Below are 15930 nucleotides of genomic sequence, written 5' to 3' on the forward strand. Positions count from 1 at the left end.
CCACACGAAAAACTGAATAGACCAACAAAATCAAGTGTGAACATTAGCAGAAAAACTTAGCTTTAGATGACTGGAACAGAGCTGAAAACAAAGACCTGACAAGGCAGAAGGAATCACCAGCACCAGACTAGGGCGTCGGCTGTCTTAAATCCAGTCTGAGATTCCTGAGGTCCAATCGTAATCCTCATTATCAGGTGGCAGATCACTACTGATTAAATCAGCCTCACTACCTTCAGTTACCACCAGAGGGAGCCTGGAAGGAGAACTCACAACTGGTGAACCGGAAAATGAACTCACAACAGCCATCACACGCACATACAAGACACGTAAGTATCCAGAACAAGGGTCAATAATGGCAATGGTAGGCCTGGCACAGGGCTGGACTGGGACAAAAATGCAGCCCTGCCACATCAATCCCACCAGCCCACAAACTATAGCACTCATCAGTGAATTTTTGCTATACTTTGTCATCCCCTCATCACTCTCTTTAAGGAGTTACTTGAAGAGCTACATGTGAATGGCACCACAGTGCGTATGACTGACCACAGCTCCATTTACATGGTGCTCTTCAAAGCTGCATTTCCCAGGATCTTGGGGTCCCAGCGGTCTGATCCACAACAAACAGAAAGTCATCCCCTATCCCCACATAATGCACCATACAGTATTATGGTCCCCATATATTACTGCATACAGTATATTGGGCCCCAAATATTATTTCATACAGTATAATGGGCCCCATATATTACTTCATACAGTATAATGGGCCCCATATATTCATACAGTATAATGGGCCCCATATATTACTTCATACAGCATAGTGGGCACCATATATTACTACATACAGTATAATGGGTCCCATATATGACTTCATACAGTATAATGGGCCCAATATATTACTTCATCCGGTATAATGGGCCCCATATATTACTTCATACAGCATAATAGGCACCATATATTACTTCATACAGTATAATGGGCCCCATATATGACTTCATACAGTATAATAGGCCCCATATATTACTTCATCCAGTATAATGGGTCCCATATATTACTTCATACAGTATAATGGGTCCCATATATTACTTCACACAGCATAATAGGCACCATATATTACTTCATACAGTATAATGGGCCCCATAGAGTTAGGTCCATATATATTTGGACAGAGACAACATTTTTCAAATTTTGGTTCTAGACATTACCACAATGAATTTTAAACAAAACAATTCAGATGCAGTTGAAGTTCAGACTTTCCGTTTTAATTTGAGGGTAACCACATTAAAATTGGATGAAGGGTTTAGGAGTTTCAGCTCCTTAACATGTGTCACCCTGTTTTTAAAGGGACCAAAAGTAATTGGACAATTGACTCCAAGGCTATTTCATGGACAGGTGTGGGCAATCCCTTCGTTATGTCATTCTCAATTAAGCAGATAAAAGGCCTGGAGTTGATTTGAGGTGTGGTGCTTGAATTTGGAAGGTTTTGCTGTGAAGGAAACATGTGGTCAAAGGAGCTCTGCATGCAGGTGAAACAGGCCATCCTTAAGCTGCAAAAACAGAAAAAACCCATCCGAGAAATTGCTACATTAGGAGTGGCAAAATCTACAGTTTGTACATCCAGAGAAAGAAAGAAAGCACTGGTGAACTCATCAATGCAAAAAGACTTGGGCGTCCACGGAAGACAACAGTGGTGGATGATCGCAGAATAATCTCCATGGTGAAGAGAAACCCCTTCACAATAGCCAACCAAGTGAACAACGCTCTCCAGGAGGTAGGCGTATCAATATCCAAATCTACCATAAAGAGAAGACTGCATGAAAGTAAATACAGAGGGTTCACTGCACGGTGCAAGCCACTCATAAGCATCAAGAATCAAAGGGCTAGACTGGACTTTACTAAAAAACATCTAAAAAAGCCAGCACAGTTCTGGAAGAACATTCTTTGGACAGATGAAACCAAGATCAACCTCTACCAGAATGATGGAAAGAGAAAAGTATGGCAAAGGTATGGTACAGCTCATGATCCAAAGCATACCACATCATCTGCAAAACACGGCGGAGGCAGTGTGATGGCTTGGGCATGCATGGCTGCCAGTGGCACTGGGTCACTAGTGTTTATTGATGATGTGACACAGGACAGAAGCAGCCAAATGAATTCTGAGGTATTCAGAGCCATACTGTGTGCTCAGATCCAGCCAAATGCAGCCAAACTGATTGGTCGTCGTTTCATACTACAGATGGACAATGACCCAAAGCATAAAGCCAAAGCAACCCAGGAGTTTATTAAAGAAAAGAAGTGGAATATTCTTGCATGGCCAAGTCAGTCACCTGATCTCAACCCAATTGAGCATGCGTTTCACTTGTTAAAGACTAAACTTCAGACAGAAAGGCCCACAAACAAACAGCAACTGAAAACCACCGCAGTGAAGGCCTGGCAGAGCATCAAAAAGGAGGAAACACAGTGTATGGTGATGTCCATGAGTTCAAGACTTCAGGCAGTCATTGCCAACAAAGGGTTTTCAACCAAGTACTAGAAATGAACATTTTATTTACAATTATTTAATCTGTCCAAATACTTTTGGTACCTTTAAAAATAGGGTGGCACATGTTAAGGAGCTGAAATGCCTAAACCCTTCATCCAATGTTAATGTGGATACCCTCAAATGAAAGTTGAAAGTCTGAACTTCAACTGCATCTGAATTGTTTTGTTTAAAATTCATTGTGGTAAAGTCTAGAGCCAAAATTAGAAAAATGTTGTCTCTGTCCAAATATATATGGACCTAACTGTATATTACTGCATACAGCATAATGGTCCCCATATATTACTTCATACAGCATAATAGGCACCATATATTACTTCATACAGTATAATGGGCCCCATATATTTTTTCATACAGAATAATAGGCACCATATATTACTTCGTACAGCTTAATGGGCCCCATATATTACTGCATACAGTATAATGGGTCCCATATATTACTTCTTACAGTATAATGGGCCCCATATATTACTTCATACAGTATAATGGGCCCCATATATTACTTCATACAGTATAATGGGCACCATATATTACTTCATACAGCATAATGGGCACCATTTATTACTGCATACAGTATAATGGGCATCATATATTACTTCATACAGTATAATGGGCACCATATATTACTTCATTCAGCATAATGGGCACCATATATTACTGCATACAGTGTAATGGGCCCCATATAATTCTTCTACCCAAACCCCGCTGTTCTGGTCTCCTCAGTGTATTCTGATCCTCTGCAGTGCTTGGCACAGGGACATCATTAACTTTACCTATATAATTGTCCACTTGGACTGATAGTAATATTGATTTGTTTGTACACTGTTGTCTGGCGCTGGCCCACTTTAAGGGGGTGCTCAGGGCATATGATTATACACCAGTAAAAAGTATGAGAGGCTCAATGTGACTAGTGCCACCTAGTTTCCTACCCCTCTTATTCGACTGGTACTGTGGGCACACCGACTGGTACTGAGGAAAAGAAAGAAAGAACAGAGAGAAAAAGAAAACAGAGAGAAAGAAAGAAAGAACAGAGAGAGAAAGAAAGAGGGGAGAGAAAGAAGAGAGAGAGAAAGAGGGGAAAGAGAGAAGAGAGAGAAAGAGGGGAAAGAATGAAATAACAGAGAAAGAAAGAAAGAAAGAAAGAAAGAAAGAAAGAAAGAAAGAAAGAAAGAAAGAAAGAAAGAAAGAAGAAGGAAAGAAACAGAGAGAGAAATAAAGATTCTATAAAGATACTATAGCAGCCCGGCTCCCACTGTAGTGCCCACCTGAGCCTCCCGATGCAGGACATATCATGATCCACTCACATGGCTGGCTTCCCGAGTCCACAGCGATCCTGCTGTCCGTGCTGTTGGGGGAGGATACGGTAATGGATCTGAAGCATTCCCTGAAGTGCCTCCATGGTTCGGTCACAATCGCCTCCCGAAATTACCTCATTTCCAGTCAGCTTCTAGCACGTCATTTCTGGTGGAACATGCAAAACAGAAGCCGCGGAGACACCATCACATGTTTCTCAACACAAGCAATGACCAGCCAGGTCTTTCACCGGGAAGGAACAACCACGGGAAGGGCAGTCTCCAATGAAGGAAACCACCTATGCCAAAACATGGTATCCATCCACAGACAGCTGTTTCGGGGTATTGCCCCTCATCAGTGTGGAGTAGGAAACTGGCTGGTAGGAGCAATGCCTAGTAAAAGACTGTGAAAATGAGGATGAATGAACTCATGGAGATCAACATCCAACACTGCGGAGACACCATCACGTGTTTCTCAACGCAGTTTCCTATGTGATGGTGTCTCCGCGGCTTCTGTTTTGCATGTTTTGCATATTTCCCATAAGGGATGGGGGCAGGGCTCTAGAATCACTGCGTTGAGAAACACGTGATGGTGTCTCCGCAGTGTTGGATGTTGATCTCCATGAGTTCATTCATCCTCATTTTCACTTCTGGTGGAACGTCACGTGCGAATTTTAAAGTGCTCCTCGGGGCTCCGCCGTGTACTCCTGTGTCCGTGGGAAAAGTAAGCTCCCAGCTGGGGCAGTGGGGCAGAATCTCTCTCAAAATCGGGACTGTCCCGCTGGGAGGTATGAATGCTCCCCACCATACACCTTGTACACGTATGGCTCCGCATACATCATACACACACGGTTCCGCTTTTTATACCTCATACACACACGGCTTTGTTCTGTACACCTCGCACACACGTCTCCACTCAGTACACACATGGCTCCACTCCGTAAACATTGTACACATGCGGCTTTGCTCCATACACCTCGTACACACGCGGTTCCGCTCCATACACCTCACACACACGCGACTCTGCTCCGTACACCTCGTACACGTGCAGCTCTGCTCCGTACACGTGCGGCTCCGCTCTGTACACCTCGCACATGCGCTGCTCTGCTCAGTACACCTTGCACACGCGCTGCTCTGCTCCGTACACCTCGCACATGCGCTGCTCCGCTCTGTACACCTCGCACATGCGCTGCTCCGCTCCGTACACACGGCTCCACGCCATGTACACACGGCTCCGCTCCGTACACACACATGGCTCTGCTCCGTACACCTCGTACACATGTGGCTCTGCTCCTTACACCCCGCACACAAGTGGCTCCACTCCGTACACTTCGCACTCACACAGCTCCGCACACCCCACACACTCGCGGCTGTGCTCCGTACACCTCGTACACACACACAGCTCCGCTCCATACACACACACAGCTCCACTCCGTACACATCTCTACAACGTACACCTTGTACACGTGCAGCTCTGCTCCGTGCACCTCCCACACGCGCGGCTCCAGTCCGTACACCTTGTACACACACACGGCTCGGCTCCGCTCCTTACACCTCTTACACACACGGCTCCGCTCCTTACACCTCGTACACACGCGGCTCCGCTCCGTACACCTCGTACACACACGGCTCCGCTCCGTACACCTCTTACACACGTGGATCCGCTCCGTACACCTCTTACACACGCGGCTCCGCTCCGTACACCTCGTACACACGCGGCTCCGCTCCGTACACCTCGTACACACGCGGCTCCGCTCCGTACACCTCGTACACACGCGGCTCCGCTCCGTACACCTCGTACACACGCGGCTCCGCTCCGTACACCTCGTACACACGCGGCTCCGCTCCGTACACCTCGTACACACGCGGCTCCGCTCCGTACACCTCGTACACATGCGGCTCCGCTCCGTACACCTCACACACTCGAGGCTCTGCTCCATACACCTCGTACACACACACACGGCTCCACTCCGTACACCTCGTACACATGCGGCTCTGCTCCGTTCACCTCGTACACGTGCAGCTCTGCTCCGTGCACCTCGGTCCTCGTACACACGCGGCTCTGCTCCTTACACCTCGTACACACGCGGCTCTGCTCCTTACACCTCATATACACGCGGCTCTGCTCATTATACCTCGTACACACGGCTCTGCTCTATACACCTCGCGCACACACAGCTCTGCTCCGTACACCTCACACACTCGCGGCTCTGCTCTGTACACCTCGTACACACACACGGCTCCACTCCGTGTGCACACACAGCTCCACTCCGTACACATCTCTGCTCCGTACACCTTGTACACTTGCAGCTCTGCTCCGTACACCTCACACACTCGCGGCTCTGCTACATACACCCTGTAAACCCCCTGACCCCACAAATAAACTTCCCTCATCCAGGACGATGACAGCCAGCACAGACAGCAGAGTCCTGCATAAAACAAGGGCTGATGCGCACAGGACCTGTGATGAGGTCATAGGAGGGGAGGAGTCAGAGTCACATGATATCCGGATTGAAGACGCTACAGCTGAGGAGAGGAGCGACTACAGGACCTGTGATGAGGTCACAGGAGGGGAGGAGTCAGGGGTCACATGATCAGGGGGCCCTGACTCCTTCCCTCCTGTGATCCCATCAATTACAGCCTCTTGCACGACCGCAGCATCAGCGTGCAGAGGCTAAATTGTTGGTGCTGCGGGTAGAGGACCGCATAATGCCGCCCCCTGCTGCTTGCCGCTTCAGCACCTGGCTCAACTTGCCTCATTATAGCTGCAGCCTTGAGCATGAGCATCCCACTTATGCGTCTGCTCATGCAAACTTTGACGCACATTAAGGAGCAGGTGTCTGCAGCTGAGGAGGAACAGGAGGAGGGAAGCCTTGATGACAGTCAGCCATTGTCTGCTCAGGGAACTCTCCTGGACGAGGTGGAGGAAGAAGAGGAGGAGGATGATGGGGATGATTTAGGGGAGGAGGATGCTTCTCAGGGGGCAAGAGAAAATGTTGGTGTGGCAAGGTCAGGTACAGGGTTTGTGCGTGACTGGAGGGATGTTGATTTGCCAGAAAGTGCTCCTCCACCCAGCACTCGCAGTGCATCATTGACACCTGGAACATTGGCCTACATGTGTGACTATGCCTTGCAGATCCTAAAAAGGGACCCCCGCATTGCCAAAATGATGAACGATGATGACTACTGGTTGGCCAGCATCCTGGATCCACGCTATAAAGGCAAATTCCAAAACATCATGCCACAGGAGAACCTAGAGCTAATATTAGCTAACAAACAAGCAACTCTGGTAAACCGTTTGCTTGAGGCATTCTCAGCACACAGCGGCGGTGATGTTTTTCCAATGAGCCGTAGGGGGCAACATGGAAGAGGTGTTCGTGGTGCACACAACCGAAGTGGCGTTGGACACAGGGGTTTCATGACCATGTTGTGGACTGATTTTTCAAGTACCGCTCACACGACTGGTAATACTGCATCGATTGAAAGTGACAGGGGACAGCAGTTGTCAACGATGGTTACAAACTACTTCTCCCATATCTATGTTCTCCCTCACAGGTCATTCCCCTTGGACTATTGGGCCTGTAAACTGGACACCTGGCCTGAATTGGCACAATATGCCTTACAGGAGCTCGCTTGCCCTGCTGCTAGTGTGCTATCCGAAAGAGTCTTCAGTGCTGCTGGATCAATCCTGACAGAAAAAAGGACCCGTCTGTCGACCCAAAATGTTGATGATCTAACCTTCATTAAAATGAACCATGCATGGATTTCAAAGGATTTTGTCCCACCTTCCCCTGCTGACACGTAGGTTGCCAGAAAAATGGCTCGCTTTTGTCCTCCTCTTCCTCGGACTTCTCCAATTCCTCCATTTGCAGCTGCTGAATGTCCAACATCAACATATGCCATTTTTTCAACCTTCCTAACTGGGCTGCCTCCCCCCCTAGGGCCAGGGTCACCACCTGGCGCATGCACCCGTGCGAGTGCCGTTGCCCTGGACAGGTGGGTGGGCCCACTCTTGGGCGACGGCAATGGCACAGGGTCCCTCATAGTAAAATCAAGTGTCTCTGACGGTGGGGGTGCACACCCGCCGTCAGACACACCGGCGTACTATGAGGGGTCCTGTGCCAGTACCGCCGCCCACGAGTGGGCCCCCCCTGCTTGCTCAGGGCCCCAGTACTTGCAATACTTACCTCTCCCTGCTCCACTGCTGTGCAGTCTGGGCTGTTAAATCCTTCACTGGGACTGCCAATACAAATTTGGTGAACTGATAGATGATGGTTAAGACGTAGCTATGCCCTGTCCTGCTGGGCTCTATCTTCAGATGATCAATGGCTTCCATTTGTTATGGACGTCGACTCACAATGAGATGCAGTGGTGGTTTATCATCAGCTTTCACGGTTTTCCTACTCACAGATGTGTGGCATTCATGCCCACATTTTTAAATGTGTCCTCTCATGCCAATCCAATAGAATCGCCTATGGCCTGTGGCTTCTGTCTTTTGCACTCCAAAGTTATCTGACAGATCATGATAGGCAGTGAGGATAATGTCTACATCTCTCCCTGTGATCACAATTTGATGGAAATGAGTAACGGTGATGGGTTCCACGGTACTGCGATACAGCAAACCTTTCTCACAAGAACTGTTTTCGCTGTCTCCACAGACAAAGTAATTGAGTTTCAGCATCGCCTCTGAGTATTCTCCCGGGAGTTTTTCCCGTGATTAGTAATTCCAAAATTTCTGCAATCACTCGACTTTCCATCTGTACTTGTATCCATCTCGTTTCCTCTTGCGGAGAGTCTGGACTGTCTTACTGAGACTGAAATATATATGAAGATTGAAAAATACCCCAACAGTGTATACTGGTGTACGCTTCGAATACATTACCCTTTTTCTACTTTTTAGATTCTTGTCTAATCCATACTGAGGCTGTGAGTGTCTTTGTCGGACTCCGGAAACATACACTGAGATTTTTAATGTTTAAACTATGCTATATATACCTGGTATCCAGTGATACTGTACCCTTTCTCAACTTTCTACAATCTTGTCGAATCCATACTGGGCCTGAGACCGTCTGAGTCTGCCTCCTGATATATAGACATAGATTTTTAATGTGTAAACTATGCTACATATATACCTGTTATCCGGTGATACTGTACCCTTTCTCAACTTTCTACAATCTTGTCGAATCCATACGGAGCCTGAGACCGTCTGAGTCTGCCTCCTGATATATAGACATAGATTTTTAATGTGTAAACTATGCTACATATATACCTGTTGTCTGGTGATACTGTACCCTTTTTCAACTTTCTACAATCTTGTCGAATCCATACTAGGCCTGAGACCATCTGAGTCTGCCTCCTGATTAGAGATGAGTGGTGTTCGAGTCGACCTGTTCACCAAGTTCAAATTCGAGCTGTTTTGGGTGGTGTTCAAGCCGTTCGTCGAACTCGAACACTTTGCTTAAAATTCGGCTGTTCGAGGTTCCATTCGAGAACGGTTCGTTCACCAAAAGCATAACTTTATTTTCACATTAATAATGGTTTTCAATGTTAATAGACAGTTTCATGGCATAGTAGCGGTGTCTGGTAGCCAGCGGTGTAGTACACCTGTCAAGGAGCTACACCGTGTGTGTTTCTAATAATTTTTTACCGCATCTTGTCCAGAAAATCTTTTTGGGCCTTGTAGCACTGTCTGCTACTCAGCAGAGGAGCCCACCCGTGAACCTAGCTATGCCACCTGTTTATGAAAGAACCAGTTTTTGACTGCATTTAGCCCAGTTAATACTTTGGGTCTAGTAACTGTGTCTGCTACTCAGCAGAGGAACCCACCCATGAACCAAGCTGTGCCGCCTGTTTATGTAAGAACCATTTTTTAACTCCATTTAGCCCAGTGAATACTTTGGTCTTAGTACCTGTGTCTACTGCTCAGCAGAGGAGCCCACCTGTGAACCTAGCTATGTCACCTGTTTATGTAAGCACTGTCTGCTACTCAGCAGAGTTTCCCACCCGTGAACCAAGCTATGCCGCCTGTTTATGTAGGAACTGCGTGCTACTCAGCAGAGGAGCCCAGCTGTTAAGCAAGCTACAGCACCTGTGGTTTGGACACTTAATTTTCTCACATTCTTTCTGGAATGCCGGTTAGGCCTAATTCCGGAATTCCGGTTGACCTGCACTTACTGGGAAATCCTCGTTCACGGGGAAGAATTGGAATTCCAGATCCCCATCACTAATGGGGTTCAGCGGGTTATCCGCACCTGTAAGCGACACACGCTGGTCCTTTCAGTGTAGCGCGCATGCAGCCCTGGACATGTAAGGGCATGACAGACCTGTTATTGATCGATCTCGCGTGCCAGAGCCTCGCGTGTCCCTCTAGTAAGCTGGACGCGGACCGCGGGGGCATGCCGGAGTCTCGTTCGTTAACGGAATTAAGCTGACATATCGCTAGCACAACTAAAAACGGCCATGCACCACCACCCACAGAATCGACAAAGCTTTCAATCTGTCCATCTTTTCCGTGGCTGGCGTGGTTGAGGTTGCCCGTGTGGAGTCCAATTAAGCTGCAGGCTCCACTCCTGGTGGTGCCCTTCTGGACATTTAATGTTCAGCTTTGCAACCATACTGCCCCCGGAAACCAAACACTTTGCCTTCATGGACGCTGTTCGGAGGGTCGTGGGAATAACGCCGCCCGATCGGCAGTTGGCATAATTTATGGTGGGAAGTCCGACGGTATATGATCGTCTTCGATTTTAGAATTTTAGATTTTTTTTTATTTTAGTTTAGTCCAGCCTTTCTTGACTTTATAAGGGCATGACATGCCTATATCTGTGTCTCCTCCTCCTTTTACTCCTCCACCTCTTTTCTATATGTAGTTGCCCTTTTCCATGTGTTATTTTTGTCTTCTGAGCATTTTGTCTGCTTTGGGACACCTTTTAAGGTGTTTTGTAATTGTTTTCTATGTGTTTGTGTTTGCCTGCCATTGTTTTCAATGGGGTTCGACGGTGTTCGTCGAACGTTCGACGAACATTCGACGAACTTGCCTCCTGGTCAACGAACCAAACCGAACTCAAACACTAGCAGGGTGGCTCAACACTACTCCTGATATATAGATGTACATTTTTAATGTTTAAACTATGCTATATATACCTGGTATCTGGTGATACTGTACCCTTTCTGCCAGGAAGTCCTCCTCCACCCACCACTCTAAGTGTATCATTGACACCTGGAACATTAGCCCACATGTGTGATTATTTCTTGCAGATCTTTTTATGCTGTGGTGTGATCCATCCTGAGCGTGTGAGAGTCTTTGGGTTACTCCTGCAATTTATATGTAGATTTAAAAATTACCCCAACACTGTATACAGCTCTACTCTTGTGATACATTACCCATTTACTGCTTTTTATATTCTGGTCTAATCCAAACTGACCAAGTGAGAGTCTGTTTCTGACTGTGGAAATAAATACTGAGATTGACAATGACCCCTACACTGTGTACAGCTGTACACTTCAGATCCATTACCGTTTTACGGCTTTTTATATTATGTTGTAATCCATACTGAGTCTGAGAGCGTCTGTGTCTGCCTCCTGAAATATATACGGAGATTTAGAATGTTTAAACTATACTATATATACCTGGTATCTGATGATACTGTACCCTTTTTAGATTCTTGTCTAATCCATACTGAGCCTGTGAGCATCTCTGTGTGACTCATGAAATATATAGGGAGATTGACAATTATCCTTTGACTGTATAGAGCTGTACGCTTCTGATACAGTACCATATATCTGATGTTATTTTGGGTACATTTTCTCCAAAATTTGGAAGTATGGTGGAAGAGGCCGCGGACGTGGGCGTGGAGGGCCACCTGGTACTGATGGTGGTGGTGCATCTGCTGGTAGTGGCAAAAGCACAATAGCAGCTAAGGCAGGAGGTGTTGAGTCTGCATTATGGTCTGGCTCCGGAACGCCTGGAAGGCTACCTTTTCTGGGAGTAGGTTAACCGCTTTTAAAGCCGGAGCATCAGGAACTGGTTTTGGCTTACTATTGTGAGTTCATTCTCCCCTTCACCTTTGATGCCTGATGAACTCCCTCTGCTGGTGAAGAGAGGTAGTGAAATTGATTGGGATGGGAAGAACCTGTCATCTGAACAGGCGGAGTGTGATTGGACATCTGGAATTTCTGAGTGGATATAAGGCAGCCGACGCCCTGCAGGGCTGCTGGTGATCCTTTCTGCTCTGAGCTCTTGCATCCAGCTGGGTTCCTGTCTACTAAAAGCTAAGTTTTTGCCCTGCTGTTGTTCCATGAGATTTTGCCTGGTTTGCTTAGTGTTTGTGTTCAGCCAGTCCTGGTTGGGACTGGCTGAATTCCATTTTTGTCTCTGATCAGTTGATCTCTTTGCTCTGTTTTCAGAATATACCTGAGTGCTGATATAGTGATTTTGAAGTCTAGCGACTTCAGGGCCTTTTTTCCCTATCAGACGGTTGGGACATTTTTGGTAGGGTTTTTTGAGGATTGCAGCCAGCATCTTTTCTGTCCTGTCCTATCTAGTTAGTTGGGCCCCATCGTTTGCTCAGCCTTTCTATCTGTGTTTGTGTTTTCATCTGTTTTTCACCGACAATACATGTTGGGGGCTGTCTATTGCTTTGGGGTCTGCTCTGGGGCAGTTTAGATTTCCCCTTTCCATCTTTAGGCTTATGTAGTTCTCCGGCTGTGACGAGGGGTCTAGGGCACCGTAGGAACCCCCCACGGCTACTGTTAGTTGTGGTTTATAGGATCAGGGGTCTGCAATCCGATAGCTACCAACCTCTCCGGTTTTCTGGACTTAGCTTGTATTTTTGTTTTCTCCTCCTCCGGTGACTCATTCATAACAGCTTACATTGCCGAAGCAGACTCCAGCAAATGTGCCCTCCTCTTCTGAAGTTTCAAAAAACGCAAGCACTGAGTCGTCAAGTGCTGGCTCCTGGTCAGGATGAACCCCTTTCCTTGTGTCCTTCACCCCCACCAAAAGCAAATGATGCAGCAGGCCACACTTCACATTAGTCCATGTAGCTCTTTACCACATACCATGCCTGGGTTATCAAGTCAAATCGTGAATTCCCCAGTCCAAGATGAATCTGACATGGAGTGTGGGTGGCCAGCCAGGGCAGTTGAGTTAATCGGTACCAGGCCGGTGTCTCAGAGGGATGTGTCACGGTGGTGGTGACCCGGTCCGTGGGCCTGTGCGTCCATGCAAAGGGGTGAATAAAGTTTATAGGTGAATGATACATGACGCCACCTGTGGTTTCTGATCCGATTGACCATCGCTGCAGTGTCGCTTCTCTGGGACAGATGTTGTGGTGCAGCTAAGATGTAGAAGCCCTGCACAGGTAGGGCCGTAGTCGCAGGGCAGATGAAAGATGACAGAAACAGTCGTGCAGTTCCTTTACCTGTACTTGGTAAGTGTCGTCCAGGACCCAGAGTACAGATAGAGAAGGAGTTGGTCAGCCTGGAAGCAAATTAGGAATTCTCTCTCTGCAGATAGGTAGTGTGGCCTCCGTTCTAGCGCTTATCTGAGGTACTCGCAGTACTGAGTTCACTGAAGTTCCCCCTGTTGACTCTCTTTTGAAACTTTCTCGTATGGCAGGCAGCCGTAGCCTTTTCCTTCTGGCTCACACAAGTCGCTGCTGGGGCCTCCAAGCCTTAGTTGGGAACAGAGCATTTACAGCTGCTACTTCGTCGGGTTTCTGCTGCAGGACCGTCAGTGTCCCTACAAACTCGGAGACCGGAATCCGGACCATGCGCTCCAGCTAGGAGTGAGCCTTAACTCTGCTCATCCTCCAGCTCCCCTTCTCTGGTGCAATTTTGTTGTAGTGTAAATTTTTTTGGCTGCAGCAACAAGAGTCAGGGCCGTGGGGTACTCGGTACCGGGCCGGTATCTCAGAGGGAAGTGTCACAATGGCGGTGACCCGGTCCGTGGCCCTGGGCGTCCATGTAAAAGGGGGTAGAGTAATGGGGATAAAGTCATTGAGATGATTCGTGATGCCACCTGTGGTTTCTGGTCAGTTTGACCAGTGCTGCAGGGTTGCTTCTCTGGGACGGATGGTGTGCAGCAATGATGTTGTAGCCCTCCACAGGTAGGGCTGTAGTCCCAGGGCAGAGTAGATGAGGTTGGCAAAATGAGGAGATAGTGAGGAGAAGCAGATGGTGCAGTGTTAGGCACAGAGATGTAACAGTGCTGAGTGGGTTGGCGCAGGAAGAAGGCAAGGAGACAGATGAATGCAGTTCCAGTTCTTTTACTCACGTTCTTGGCACAGACAGGTGCCCGCTTCAATGCTGCAGTCTCCAGATCAGGGGCTCAGCCAACTCCCAGGCAAATGGAATTAACCATTCCAGCTCTCCCTTTCGTGTGCCTGTTCTGAACGTCTCCACACTAGCGCTTATTTGAGGTACTCACAGTACTGAGTTACACTGAAGTTCCTCCTTTCAGATGTTCCTTAGAACTCTACTTGTACGGCAGACAGCTGTAGCCTGCTTCGGGGACTCCTTGCTACCAAGTCCCGGCTCACTCACATTGCTGTTGTGCCCCCAAGTCTTAAGTGGGAATAAAGTGGTGACAACTTCTATTCCTCCGGTGTCTGCTGCAGGACCATTCATATCCATACAACCTCGGGGACCGGACCCCGGCCATGCGCTTAGAACTTGAGGAAGGGTTCCACTCCGACCCTAGTCTCTTCTTCTCCTTACGTTCCGTACTAATCTTTCTTCCTTCCGGAGAATCAGGCTTTCTATATCTCTTTCCAGTGCCAGCAGCTCCAGGTCACAGGAGACTGCTGCAGCACCTCCTTCCATCCATCTCACTCAGGGGATCTTCTCTCACAGACTGACTCAGTCCTAATAATCTCTGGCTCACTTGTGCAGTCTAAGCTCCACCCACCTCCCAGCACTCTTCGTGTTCCAAGCAGGGAGCCACCAAAGGTGCTTTGCTACACTACTATGTTGTGTGGGATGCAGGTGTTGGAGGCTGGCAAGGTGTTACCATCTTAGCTGGAGAGGTAAGTGATCACATCTGTTCACCTCTAAATTGAGCTATGGCCAGGACCAAGCAGACCACCCGCAAATCCACCGGAGGGAAGGCTCCTCGCAAGCAGCTGGCCACCAAGGCTGCCAGGAAGAGTGCGCCTGCCACTGGCGGAGTGAAGAAGCCGCATCGTTATCGCCCAGGAACCGTTGCTCTCCGTGAGATCCGCCGCTACCAGAAATCCACGGAGCTGCTGATCCGTAAGCTTCCCTTCCAGCGCTTGGTGAGGGAGATAGCCCAGGACTTCAAGACCGATCTGCGCTTCCAGAGCTCAGCGGTGATGGCCCTGCAGGAGGCCAGCGAGGCTTATCTGGTGGGACTGTTCGAGGACACCAACCTGTGCGCCATCCACGCCAAGAGGGTAACAATCATGCCCAAAGACATCCAGTTGGCCCGCAGGATCCGTGGGGAGAGAGCTTAGATCTTCCCGGGCTCCAACCACAACACCATTTATATACAATGTGTCACTGAAAGAGTGCGTTGTACCTCAGTGTTGGAAAAATTCCACTATTATCCCTGTCCCCAAGAAAGTGGGATCCTCTGAGTTGAACGACTATAGACCAGTAGCACTCACATCTGTAGCTATGAAAGTCTTCGAAAGAATTATGATGTCCCACCTGATAAAATTCACGCAGAAGCTATGGGACCCGCTTCAGTTTGCCTATAAGGAGAATCGTTCGGCAAACGACACTGTCAATCTGGCACTGAAGTACATTTTGGATCATACTGATGAACGGCACTCATATGTCCGGATTCTTTTCATGGACTTTAGCTCAGCGTTCAATACCATTGATCTGAATTTACTTCATAAGAAAATGGTAGCTCTTGGAGTCCCTCTCAACTTATGCTTGTGGATTTATAACTTCCTGACAGCCAGGATACAGAGTGTAAAAGTTGGACCATTCACTTCGGACACCTTGGTCACAAACATCGGGGCACCTCAGGGGTGTGTTTTGTCCCCGTTACTGTTTTCTCTCTATACGAATGATTGCATCTCTTCAGCAGACTCAGTAAAAATCTTGAAATTTGCCGATGATATGACACTGATTGGT

General features: G+C 47.8%; 1 protein-coding gene across 1 annotated transcript; it reads left to right on the forward strand.

The window, feature by feature from the left end:
- Positions 1-14888: 14888 nt before the first annotated feature.
- Positions 14889-15299, forward strand: LOC141085012 (histone H3-like). Its single transcript, XM_073569937.1, has one exon. The coding sequence runs from the start codon at positions 14889-14891 to the stop codon at positions 15297-15299; it is 411 nt and encodes a 136-aa protein (XP_073426038.1).
- Positions 15300-15930: the final 631 nt, after the last annotated feature.

This window comes from Dendrobates tinctorius, unplaced genomic scaffold (assembly GCF_039654945.1).
Source record: "Dendrobates tinctorius isolate UK_male_01 unplaced genomic scaffold, ASM3965494v1 ptg000028l, whole genome shotgun sequence".
Classification (NCBI taxonomy): domain Eukaryota; kingdom Metazoa; phylum Chordata; class Amphibia; order Anura; family Dendrobatidae; genus Dendrobates; species Dendrobates tinctorius.